The sequence below is a fragment of the Nerophis ophidion genome, linkage group LG18 (assembly GCF_033978795.1).
Source record: "Nerophis ophidion isolate RoL-2023_Sa linkage group LG18, RoL_Noph_v1.0, whole genome shotgun sequence".
Lineage (NCBI taxonomy): Eukaryota > Metazoa > Chordata > Actinopteri > Syngnathiformes > Syngnathidae > Nerophis > Nerophis ophidion.
Window position 1 is genome coordinate 23,209,572 of NC_084628.1, and position 13,750 is coordinate 23,223,321.

The window sequence follows — 13,750 nt, forward strand, 5'->3', positions numbered from 1 at the left end:
AAAAATAATAATAAACAATAAATAACAATAAAAAAATAACATTCTAATTTGGGCCTCAATATTATTTTAATGTAGTTTGCCAAATCATATTACTGTGATCCGCCACATCATTTTATAGTGGCCCGCCTTAACATAATAATGTTGGTCCACCACATCGTTTATGTGGCCTGCTGGAAATAAAAAAGGCATGTTTTGTGTAAATGCTCTTTCAATTATGACAGGAAAAAAATTTACTCATGCATAACATTAATATTATCTAATGTTCCAAGCATTTTATTTGGTTATCAAAAATAGGCCCGTAAAGATCTGCTTGTCATTTTGACTTATGGTTTCAAAGCAAGCCACTCATCCATATGTAAGAAATATAAATATTAAAAATAGTTGCTTTTGCACATGGTGTAACAAGGCTGTCGTGTGTTTCTATTCATATTTCTTCACTCTGAGTGCAGCCATAGTTCCTCAACAAAAAGGAGTTTGACAACCCTGGACCAGACGTCAAACTGTGGACAAGCGTTTAAAGGCCTACTGAAACCCACTACTACCGACCACGCAGTCTGATAGTTTATATATCAATGATAAAATATTAACATTGCAACACATGTCAATACGGCCGGTTTAGTTTACTAAATTACAATTTTAAATTTCCCGCAGAGTTTCTTGTTGAAAACGTCCCGGAATGATGACGCGTGCGCGTGACGTCCCGGGTTGCAGGGGACATATTAGCGCAGCACCATTTGCGGCTAAAAGTCGTCTCTTTTCATCGCGCAATTAAACAGTATTCTGGATATCTGTGTTGCTGAATCTTTTGCAATTTGTTCAATCAATAATGGAGAAGTCAAAGTAGAAAGATGGAGGTGGGAAGCTTTAGCCTTTAGCCACACAAACACACTTTAAAATTCCCAGAGGTGAAGCTTTACTATGGATCAGAGCGGTCCAGCGAACATGGTTCCCGACCACTTGTCAACCGGCAGGTTTTGGTGAGAAAATTGTGGTAAAAAGTCGCCTCTTACCGGAGATCAGCTGAGCTTGCGCCATCCATGCAGCTGCCGTCGACTTCCCTGAGAGACCCGTGGACACACCCCTCTGACTATCAGGTACTATTTAATCTCACTAAAACATTAGCAACACAATAGAAAGATAAGGGATTTCCCAGAATTATCTTAGTAAATGTGTCTAAAGACATCTGAATCTGTCCCAATGCAATCACCTTTTTTTTTAACTTTATTTTTATTTTATTTTATTTTATTTTTTCTAGTCCTTCGCTATCAATATCATCATCCATGAATCTTTCATCCTCGCTCAAATTAATGGGGAAATTGTCGTTTTCTCGGTCCGAATAGCTCTTGCTGCTGGAGGCTCCCATTATAAACAATGTGAGGCCGTGAGGAGCCCTCACCCTTGTGACGTCATTGTCTGCGACTTCCGGTAAAGGCAAGGGTTTTTTATTAGCGGCCAAAAGTTGCGAACTTTATCGTTGATGTTCTCTACTAAATCTTTTCAGCAAAAATATGGCAATATTGCGAAATGATCAAGTATGACACATAGAATGGACCTGCTATCCTCGTTTAAATAAGAAAATCTCATTTCAGTTGGCCTTTAAGTGGACATGAGTCATAAACGGGTTCCACTGTAACAGAGGGGATCACGAGAAAGATCTTCTAGAAAGTAGAACATCAGGTGTTGGTGTTTGATGGAGTCCACCAAAAGAGCTTAATAGCAACAACATGATGATGATGTCAGCATGTTTTCACTCTCTACGTCTTCACGTTTGACAGACTTACGACTTTAGAGAGACCGGGACTTTAAACCTGACTCGACTTGGACTCCCTGCACCCCTCCTATGGGAGTCTTTTGGCTCCAAGGTCTGTTTCCTGTCAGCTTGTCCTCCAGAACAGCGGGGCCAGTAAATACATCAGCAAAGAACGCGGCTGCAAAAAAGAAAGTTTGTTCGCTTAACTCATTAAGAAGTTTATTTCATGTCGGCTCTGTTTCCTCGCGCACACTTGCTCCTTCATCTCAACGTGTGTGTGTGTGTGTGTGTGTGTGTGTGTGTGTGTGTGTGTGTGTGTGTGTGTGTGTGTGTGTGTGTGTGTGTGTGTGTGTGTGTGTGTGTGTGTGTGTGTGTGTGTGTGTGTGTGTGTGCGCGTGCGTGTGCATGTGGTATAAACACATTGAAGAGTGTTTTCTCTGTGGAGTCTAACTTTCTCCACTATGACTACGTCATACAGAACACATCACCTCACTGAGTTCACTGCTTCTCGCAGCCTTTAAAAAAGACTTGAAAAAACAAAAAAGTATTAAAAGTAGGTCAGATGCTCTCAGTCGTCCAAAACCAAAAATGCGTCTCTAGTGTTTTTTGCTGCTGCATCCCTTCCTCCTCAACTGGATCCATGCGGCCGTGCAGCGTCCAAAAAGAACCGCCGTGCCGGTTCCCAACACTTACTTTTTTCCCCACCGTGAACGGCCGCCATAAATCAGCGCGACGAGAGGGTGTCACGCTCCATCATTCAAGCGGCCTCTTTGTCGCTGGAACTGCCGAGCACAAAATAATGGACGTGGTTCTTTTTTGTCATGTTGTGTGTTTGTGGCCGCATGTAAATCACGACAACATTCATTTTTTTTCTCTCCCTCACATGGAAAGATTTACACCCGTTTTCTGCATCCGTCCAGTCACACGATCATGTTTCCAATCTGCAGAGCTTTTGGTCCACAGAAAAGGCAAAAACTTTTTTAAATAACTACTTGTTTTTGTCAGCCTTAAAAAAGCTGTAAGGGGACCAGTTATGCAAAAAATCTCCTTTTTTTTACCTATTGGTACCGCCTTTTGTGTATTTGGTATAGGGTTGTCCCGATACCAAAATGCATTTTGATACTTTTCAATATAAAGGGGGCAACAAACAGAATGTCATTATTGTCTTAATTCTAACCAAACATATTATGACACATGCATTTCTTATTGCAATCAAATAACAATTTTGTCATTAAATAAGATAGTGAACATAGTAGACAACTTGTCTTTTAGTAGTAAGTTAACTAACAAAGGCTCCAAATTTGTCTGCTGATGTATGCAGTGACACAGGGGTCCCCAAACTTTTTGACTAAGGGGCAGCATTGGGTTGAAAAAATTTGGGACCGGGGGCTGGGCTGTGTATATACAGTCGCGATCAAAAGTTTACATACACTTGTAAAGAACATAATGTCATGGCTGTCTTGAGCTTCCAATCATTTCTACAACTCTTATTTTTTTGTGATAGAGTGATTGGAGCACATACTTGTTGGTCACGAAAAACATTCATGAAGTTTGGTTCTTTTATGAATTTATTATGGGTCTACTGAAAATGTGAGCAAATCTGCTGGGTCAAAAGTATACATACAGCAATGTTGATATATGGTTACTTGTCCCTTGGCAAGTTTCACTACAATAAGGCGTTTTTGATAGCCATCCACAAGCTTCTGGCAAGCTTCTGGTTTAATTTTTGACCACTCCTCTTGACAAAATAGGTGCAGTTCAGCTAAAAATGTTGGTTTTCTGACATGGACTTGTTTCTTCAGCATTGTCTACACCTTTAAGTCAGGACTTTGGGAAGGCCATTTTAAAACCTTAATTTTGGCCTGATTTAGACATTCCTTTACCACTTTTGATGTGTATTTGGGGTCATTGTCCTGTTGGAACACCCAACTGCGCCCAGGACTCAAACTCCAGGTTGATGATTTTAGATTGTCCTGAAGAATTTGGAAGTAATCCTCCTTTTTCATTGTCTTATTTACTCTCTTTAAAGCACCAGTTCCATTGGCAGCAAAACAGCATAATACTACCACCACCACGCTTGACGGTACGGGTGATGTTCCTGGGATTGAAGGCCTCCTCTTTTCTCTTCCAAACATATTGCTGGTATTGTGGCCAAACAGCTCAAATTAAATTCAAGTTTGTATAAAAAAAAGATTAAAAATTATTTCACATAAACAAAAAGGTATGAATAAACTGTGGTCCCTAATTAATCTATAAACTGTAATAAATTCATTATTTTGCACTAAAATTGTTTCTAATGCATCAAATTAAATTCAAGTTTGAATAAAAAAAGATTAGTAAAAATTTCACATAAACAAAATAATGGTAGTAAATTATTTATTTTGTACAAAACAAAGTTAACATGCATCAAATTAAATTCAAGTTTGATTAAAAAAGTATTAAAAAAAATTCTCACAAATAAAAAAGTGTGAATACATTGTGGTGCCGAATTAATATATAAACTAATATATGAACTGCTTGGAATATATGCATCTTCATGTTTTATTTATATGAAAATCATTATTTTCCAATGAAAAATGTTTCCCATGCATCAAATTACATTTAAGTTTGATTTAAAAGTATAAAAATAATTTGATATAGATAAAAAAAAGTGTGACTAAATTGTGATCTCTAATTCATTTACAAACCATTAAAAGTAAAGAGCCCAAAATTTAACCTTGCGGAACTCCAATTCGGCAAGTCTGGACAGTTGACGCGGTAGAATTAAATCCAAGCCAATGCTCTCTTTGGTCGAGATAAAATTAAGACCAAGTGATTGTCTCACATTTGCAAAGTGCTTACAAATGAGAAACAACGAGAAAATCATGGTGGGCATGACTGATCGTAAATATGTTTTCACTTGACCGATGTTCACCATTTAAAGTCTTATAGGCAGTTTGAAGTCTGCACTTTCCACGCTTTCGCCTGCTTTTTCCGCCTTCTCAAGGTCAAGGACTGAAGTCAAATTTTTGCACCGCCAATCTTCTTCCTTGTTTTTTGTTGTTTTTCTTTTTACTGGGAATGACAGCACAGTCGATCCTGAAGGTCACGTTTGGAAGTGAACCTTAAGGAAGTGAGGTTTAGCAAAGCGGTCCAAGACATGAGTTTGATTGTCATCTGAAATTGCTAACAGCAGCGTGGAAATAGTTTTTCTTTCGGGACATGAAAACACCCGTTACAACTCGGAGGGGAGGAGGTGGATGGGAGGGGTCTCCAAGGCTGAGTTTGATCGGATCAAAGCCGGAGATTGAGGTGATGTCACGTCCTAAATCCCATTTGGTTTGTGGCGGCTAAGAAGACGCAAACAAATGAGCAGAACTCGGCGATGTGCCCGCCTCCCAGAGTTCACGGTTCGGCTTCCTTGCAGCAAATGTCGCCAACGGAGACGTGGAATGATGTGATTGACTGGCGACATGTCCAGGCTGTAGTACGCACTCAACCGGGATAGGCTCCAGCTACCCGTGACCCTCAACAAGGAAAAAAACAGTAAACCATGTATGAATGTTAATCAGTATATTCCCAAGACTGCTGGCAATAACGTCACAGGTGCGTAACAACACGCCATGATTGCGCTTCACTTTGTTTTTTTGGACATTATTGGACATACATCAGGGCTGCCCCTCCCGATACGCAGATCTTGCACTGTGCGTAGGACCCCACTATCAGGCTAATTAGAAACAATTGGGTGCCATGATTGGGTATAAAAACAGCTTCCATGAAATGTTTTTTTTTTTTTGTCCTGTCCAGCTTCTCAGGCAAATCATATAGTTGATGTGGATGCCCATATCGGCTGTTCAGATTTACTTTACAAAAGAGAGGTGTAGGATACTTCTCTTGGTGCCTTGTTTGAATTTGACTTTATTAAATGTATTTATATTATCATTTGGTGCAGCCGGGCCGAAGCAGGGGGGAAAGAAAGAAAAAAAAAGGAAGACAGAGGGGGAAATTGTGGGGATAAGAGGGGGATTATACAGAGAGACAAAAACAACAACAGCAAACACAACAATAACAACAAAAACAACAATAACAATAGAACAACACCAGCACATACGATATGTACAAATATGATCGTAAAAGTGATAGCAAATAAGCAGTTTGTGAAATAAATAATATAGAAATGACAATGAGCATTTTTAGACTAAAACTGGAGCAATACAAATACCAACAGAAAAAGTGCTATTGATCATGAGCAATACCAATAGTTTACCTCTATCTTCAACAATACAGTTGTTCAAATGCAACAATTTGTGTACATAATGATAGCTACAAAGATAATAAAAAAAATAAATGAAATAATTTAAAAAAAAAAAGGAATACCGAAAGATGGAGGGGAAGCGAGAGAGGCAACCTATATTAATCTTTTAGATTGTTATAGTAACAATGGGTTAGGCTTTGTCAATATGCCATGTGTTTCCTTGTTTACCCTAGGGCAACAACGTTGATATATGTTTGGTGAAACGTGATTATGTGCATGAGTGTATGTATGTATATGTACTTGTATATGAACAGAATGTGTATATGAATGTTTGTACAGTAAATGCATATGTACAGTATATGTATGTTTGTACCGTGAATGTGTGTGTAGATGGACGGACTTGCTACAAAGACAACATATTTGATGTTCAAACTGATAAACATTTTTTTTTTGCAAATAATCATTAACTTTAGAATCTGATGACAGCAACACGTGAAAAAGAAGTTGGGAAAGGTGGCAATAAATATTGATAAAGTTGAGAAATGCTCATCAAACACTTATTTGGAACATCCCACAGGTGTGCAGGCTAATTGGGAACAGGTGTGTGCCATGATTGGGTATAAAAGCAGCTTCCATGAAATGTTTAGTAATTCACAAACAAGGATGGGGTGAGGGTCACCACTTTGTAAGCAAATTGTCGAACAGTTTTAGAACAACATTTCTCAACGAGCTATTGCAAGGAATTTAGGGATTTTACCATCTACGGTCCGTAAAATCATCAAAAAGTTCAGAGAATCTTGAAAAATCACTACACGTAAGCGATGATATTACGGACTTTTGATCCCTCAGGCGGTACTGCATCAAAAACCAACATCAGTGTGTAAAGGATATCACCACATGGGCTCAGGAACACTTCATAAAACCACTGTCAGTAACTAGAGTTGGTCGCTACATCTGTAAGTGCAAGTTAAAACTCTACTATGCAAAGCCAAACCCATTTATCAACAATATCCTGAAACGCCGCCGGCTTGGCTAGGCCCGAGCTCACCTAAGTTGGACTGATGCAAAGTGTAAAGGTGTTCTGTGGTCTGACGAGTCCACATTTCAAATTATATTTGGAAACAGAGGACGTGGTGTCCTCCAGGAAAAAGAAGAAAATAACCATTCGGATTGTTATAGGCGTAAAGTTGAAAAGCCAGCATCTGTGATGGTATGGGGGTGTATTAGTGCCCAAGGCATGGGTAACTTACACATCTGTGAAGGCACCATTAATGCTCAAAGGTCCATACAGGTTTTGGAGCAACATATGTTGTCATCCAAGCAACATATAACATGGACGCCCCTGCTTATTTCAGCAAGACAAGTGTTACAACAGCGTGACTTTGTAAAAAAAGAGTGTAGGTACTTTCCTGGCCCGACTGCAGTCCAGACCTGTCTCCCATCGAAAATGTGTGGCGCATTATGAAGCATAAAATACGACAGCGGAGACCCCAGACTGTTGAACGACTGAAGCTCTACATAAAACAAGAATGGGAAAGAATTCCACTTTCAAAGCTTCAACAATTAGTTTCCTCAGTTCCCAAACGTTTATTGAGTGTTGTTAAAAGAAAAGGTGATTTCCCAACTACTTTGGCACGTGTTGCAGCCAAAGTAGTTGGCTACAAGTTAATGATTATTTTCAAAAATAAATAAAGTTTATGAGTTTGAACATCAAATATGTTGTCTTTGTAGTGCATTCAATTGAATATGGGTTGAAAATGATTTGCAAATCATTGTATTCCGTTTATCGTTACATCTAACACAATTTCCCAACTCATATGTAAACGGGGTTTGTAAGTTTAGCCTCGTAACCGTCACAGTTCAATTAGCAGTGGAACATAGGAACCCAAAGATGCAGATGGAATTGAGAGTAATTTGTTCTTTACTTCACAAAAAGGAATGTAAATACAACAATAATCCAAAACTTGAATGTAACAAAAAGCAACAGTGCGAAAAAGGAGAACACGAAAAGGCACCATGATAAAAAGAACTAAAGCTAAACTACAAACTAACTAAAACTAGGGTCGAAGTTGCAAGACGTGCAAACTACGAGGTACATACTACGCTGGATGGCACAGGGAAAAGTCAAGCAGGTATGAGTCAAAAATACAAGGAGTCTAGGAGTCTTCTTCCAAATACAGTCAAGGAGTGGAATAGCCGAGTGCCATCCAGCTGGCCAGGTGCTGCTAAAATATATTGCTGGTGAAATTAGATACAGCTGTGCACGTCTTGCAGCTCCGCCCACATCAAACACAGGAACTCTGAGGAAGACCAAATGTAATAGACAGGTCTGCTGCACCAACAAGGGAAACTGAGCTTACTAACCACAAGATAGCAGCAGGTGGTGACACTAACGTAAACGAAACATAACATAGTAGAACATAGAAATTATTCAGATCACCCCCAAAATGTCATCACTTGTTTCTTATCCCAATTCTGACATGATTTAAATGTGGCCTGCCACACCATTTACGTGGCCCTCCACATCATCATTTTTATGTACCCCGACACGTCTTTTTGATGGCCTTCTGTCATTTCACGTGGCCCACTACGTCACTCATGTGGCCTTCCATGTCATTTATTTCGCCCTCAAGATCATCCTTTTATGTAGTCCGCCATATCATTTTATTTGGCCCCGCCACAGGGGCGGCATGGCGTAGTGGATAGAGTGGCCGTGCCAGAAACCTGAGGGTTGCAGGTTCGCTCCCCGCCTATTGACATCCAAATCGCTGCCGTTGTGTCCTTGGCCAGGACACTTCACTCTTGCCCCTGGTGCCCCTCACACTGGTGAATGAATGATGAATGAATGATAGGTGGTGGTCGGAGGGGCTGTAGGCGCAAACTGGCAGCCTCGCTTCTGTCAGTCTACCCCAGGACAGCTGTGGCTACAGATGTAGCTTACCACCACCAGGTGTGAATGAATGATGGGTTCCCACTTCTCTGTGAGCGCTTTGAGTATCTAATAATAGAAAATTGCGATATAAATCTAATCCATTATTATTATTATTATTATTATTATTAACGTGGCCTGCCACATCATTTTATTTGGTCTGCCACATCATTCATGTGGCCTATCACATGATTTTATTGTGCCCCGCCACATCATTTTAATGTGGCCTGCCACATGATTTTTGTGGCTAGCTACATAATTGACTGTAGCCACCTCATATTAATGTGCCCCGCCACATCTTTTTAAGTGGTCCCTCACATTATTTTAAGTGGCCCGCCACATCTTCTAATTTCTATGGCCCGCCATGTCATAATGTGTTTTGCCACATCATTTTATGTGGTCCGCTACACCCTTCTAATGTGGCCCACCATATCCTTCTAATGTGGCCTGCCACATAGTTTTATGTGGTCCGCCATGTCATAATAATGTGCCCCGCCACTTCAGTTTAAGTGGCCCGCCACATCTTCTACTGTGGCCGCCACATCATTTTTGAGGCCCGCCACATTATTTCACACATATCAAATTTTTTGCTTGGCATTCAAATAATGTACCATGCATCAAATTCATTTGGACAAATAAAAAGTAAAAAAATATTTTCACATGAAAAAAGTGTAAATTAATTTTGTCAGGGGGGCTCAAAAAATTATTCTACATTGGGGCCCCAATTTATACATACAGATAAGACGAGCCTCCTAACGTAAAATTAAGATACCTTTGTATTTTTTATTTGAATCACCCCCAATATATGTTCACTTGTTTCTTATCCCAATTCTGACATTTCTTGAAAGTTTCATCAAAATCACTTCCCTTTTCTTTTTGAGGTAATTTGCTAACAAACGAGCAGATCACATAATAAACACCATTAGGGATCATCTGTTGTGGAACGGACAATGCAGATTGTGTCCACCCGCCTCATTGCTCCCATGCAGCCACTGAACACAACACTGTAAAAAAAAAAAGTCCTATTTTTATGGTTAATTCACTCTAAATTTCTACTGTAATTTTTCTATTTTTTTTTTTTTAAATAGGTTATAAAACTGTAGAATTGAAGACATTATCTGTAAATAAACAAAGCGCCTGTTATTTTAAGTAATATGCCAGTAATGACAAACTATGTATATTTCTAGTTTTTTTTTACAAAAAAATACCAAATTAATTATACATATAATTTTCTGTTTTCTCAAATTACTTTCAAATTCATGTAAAATTACAGTAATTAACTTTCATTAAATATGTAGCTTGTTATATAAAAGTCTATGTCCATACTAACAATTTAACAGTTTTATATGTAATTTTAAGGTAAATCTTATTTTTTTAATATTTATGTGTATTTCTACATTCAAGTTGAAAAATATATGTATCTTGTTATATAAAAGTTTATGCTCATACTAACAATTTAACATTTTTCTCTGTATTATGACTTACGTTGGTGACTGCAAGACATACTTGATCAACAGCCACCAGCCATACAGGTCACACTGACGGTGGCCGTACAAACAACTTTAACACTGTTACAAATATGCGCCACACTGTGAACCCACATCAAACAAAAATGCCTAACACATTTCGGGAGAACATCTTCACCGTAACACAACATAAACACAACAGAACAAATACCCAGAATCCCATGCAGCCCTAAATTTTCCATGTTACAATATACACCCCAGTTACCACCAAACCCCGCCCACCTCAACCGACGCACGGAGGGGGGCGGTGATGTGGGGGTGGGGGGGTTGGGTGGTAGCAGGGGTGTAGCCCGGAAGAGTTAGGGTAGCATGGTATTCTGTGTATTTGTTCTGTTGTGTTTATGTTGTGTTACAGTGCGGATGTTCTCCCGAAATGTGTTTGTCATTCTTGTTTGATGTGGGTTCACAGTGTGGCGTATATTTGTAACAGTCTTACATTTGTTTGTACAGCCACCCTCAGTGTGACCTTTATGGCTGTCGACCAAGTATGTATTGCAGTCACTATTGTATGACTGCCGAACCCGTATACAAGACTGCCGAACCCGTATACAACATGCCTCTAGGTCGGCACGCTGTTTGTATGGTGAATGAGCGAACGCGACGAAAGGTTGAAGAGGACGATAAAGGCAGTGCTGTGACGGCACGCCCATAATATACTTTTCCGGGCGAGCATCGGGACAATCCTTCGGGAGGGTCATCGAAAGTCTCTCTGTAAAATCGGGAGGATTGGCAAGTATGTTGCTAGGGTGGGATAGGCATTCAAAGAAGGTGAATCCACTTTGCACCAAGTTTCTGCATCCAGTGGCCCCCAGGTAAATTGAGTTTATGACCCCTGATCTTAACAATTCAGAAAAACCTGTAAAATAATGGTATTTTTCTGTGGAACTGCCGGCATTGTCACTTCATTAAAAGTGGTTGATCGTAATAATTTGGGAAAAATCTGTAGAATAAAGGTATTTTTCTGCAGAACTGTTTGTATCGTCACTTTATTAAACATGGTTGATCTCAATAATTTAGTAAAAATCTGTAAAATTACGATATTTTTCCGCAATACGTTTCATGAACATTTCTGTAAATATGATGTTTTTGTTCATTAATTGGTTTACAATGTTTTACTTAAATTTTATGGTTTTCGTTTTACAGAATTTTTTTTTACAGTGAGCTAAGACAAAGCGCAAACAGGAAACACAGACGGACGCAGGAAATTACAACAACAAAAGCATGACAGAAGTCAGCTGGTGTCTCATGTTGCAAAGTAGGGCCGTAAAAATGTGAGTTAAAGCGTATAGTAACTAACTGTGTTATTAGAATAAAAACAGCATAAAGGGGTGCTATATCACGTCATTGATGTGATTTGTGTGTACTTCATGTCTGGTTGTGTTAAAAACATCTCTATTTTATCCACAACCTTTGGCCTGCTAATGGACAAGGTTGAACGGTGAAACCATGGAGTAATCTCGTCATGTCTCCACCTTCATTGTCCTCTTTTTCCCGCTCTTGTCTCTTCCTTCGTCCTTCATCACTTTCCCCACTGTGGTCTTCTTCCATCGTCTGCTCACCGTCTTATTTCTTCTCTCATTGTTGTCTGCGAGGGACACAAGGCTCTCAGTCTTCCTCCAGACCACCCCCTCTTTCTCCTGCAAACGTCTGTCAACATTCCAAACAGCTGCAGAGTCTTTCTCGTGAACCTCCCCATCTGTCATCTCCTCCGTCCTGATGGATGTGCGCCTCTTTTTCTTGAGTTCCCTGACGTTCATGCTGTGATGAACGATCACGCCTGTCCTTATGAAAGACGACCTGATTCATGTTGTTTGTCTCTTTCAGTTCTGTAGCAGTTCTGAGGGACTGCATGAAGAACCAAAGCCTGGTCCGCTTCTTCCAGGAGAGACAGACAACTCTCAACCACTCCTTACCTCTGGAGACGTACCTCCTCAAACCTGTGCAGCGCATCCTGAAGTACCACCTCCTGCTACAGGTGACACCTGGTGTGCTACACACAGTATAGCTAGTCAAATAAGGTAGTTCTACCTATACAACACACTTGCCATTGATACTTCTTGGTAGGTAGGTCTTTATTGTCATTGCACGTGTACAACGACACATTGTTTTCAGCACAAACCCGTTCAAGATTAAACAAACAAACTGTAGACAGTTACAGAACAGGAACGCTGATGGGTCGCCACAAGGCGCCCTGTAAAAGATGGGGAAAAAGTCAACGCTGGGGGAGGATGAGTAAAAAAATACAATCTAGAGAGGGCTCCTAAGGCTACCCAGTCTGGAGTAGGAAAAAAAACCTCCATAGCAAACCATATAATATACAACATACATCTCGAGACCTGCAACAGAGGGGAGGGAGTGGGGTCTACGGTGGCAGGCTCCAGCTCTTTAGGCGCTGCCCAGCCGTCCATCACCCCTAAGGGATTCGCGTCAAGGGCGTTGGATGGTGGTGGGGTATGTGTGTCATGTGTCCCATACATTTGTTAATTTCTGGCGGCCTGCCACAAATACATTTGAACCACTACAACACAAAGTGGTTTTTGCAATCGTTGGAGATCCAGACATGCAGGGCACCTCAACAAGCACGAGGAGGGAGCAGAGGTGTGGAAGTGTGCAGAAGAACTGGCGGGAGTTATGACTAGCTATAGCTAGGAATGGGTACCGAATTCGATACCGACCAAATTCTGTCAGTGCTACCACATAAAATCTAATTTCCATATCTTTGTAGCCCGTAACTTCACGTCCCTTTGCAGACGGATCTCCGGCTTAAACAATTGGCAGGAAACAAGCACTCAAGCAGCAGTCAGTGTAGACTCAGCCAAACTGCCTATAGGTCAGTGGTTTTCACACTAAATTTCACCAAGTACCACCTCAGAAAAAACTTGTCTCTCCAAGTACCACCATAATGACCAACATGATAATACAGTAGCGTAGTAGGCCTAAGTATTCATTAAAAACAAGGCAGATGTGGCCACTGGAACACTATACACGGTTTGAACAGTAGTAACATTGCGTTTGAATGTGCCAAAATAAAAGACGGTGCTTTAACCAAGTGATTCTACGACTAGATGGAGCCCACAGTTTGGGACTTGCTGCGCCTGGTCATGTTAAAATGTTCAACGCCAACAAAGCAAGTATGCCTGATAGAAAACGCTCAAACATAAATCAAGGCTCGTCTTTTTCAAAATGCGCCATATACATGCTACTGATTAACATTAGCAATTTCACATGGCGATTTTCGACACTTTCAAATTTGGTCATGAAAACTACAATCAATATCAATCAAACAGCTGATGTGTAAGTAGCACAATACT

The 13,750-nt window shown here is 40.1% G+C and overlaps 1 protein-coding gene across 5 annotated transcripts in view; it reads left to right on the plus strand.

Annotated features, from left to right (window-relative positions):
* plekhg2 (pleckstrin homology domain containing, family G (with RhoGef domain) member 2) overlaps nucleotides 1-13,750 on the plus strand; it is a 115,452-nt gene that overhangs the window by 81,582 nt on the left and 20,120 nt on the right. For all 5 annotated transcript variants that reach the window (XM_061877724.1, XM_061877723.1, XM_061877722.1 and 2 more), the window contains one exon: nucleotides 12,264-12,414. In XM_061877724.1, coding sequence (XP_061733708.1) covers nucleotides 12,264-12,414 — 151 coding nt within the window. The remainder of the gene's footprint in view (nucleotides 1-12,263; nucleotides 12,415-13,750) is intronic.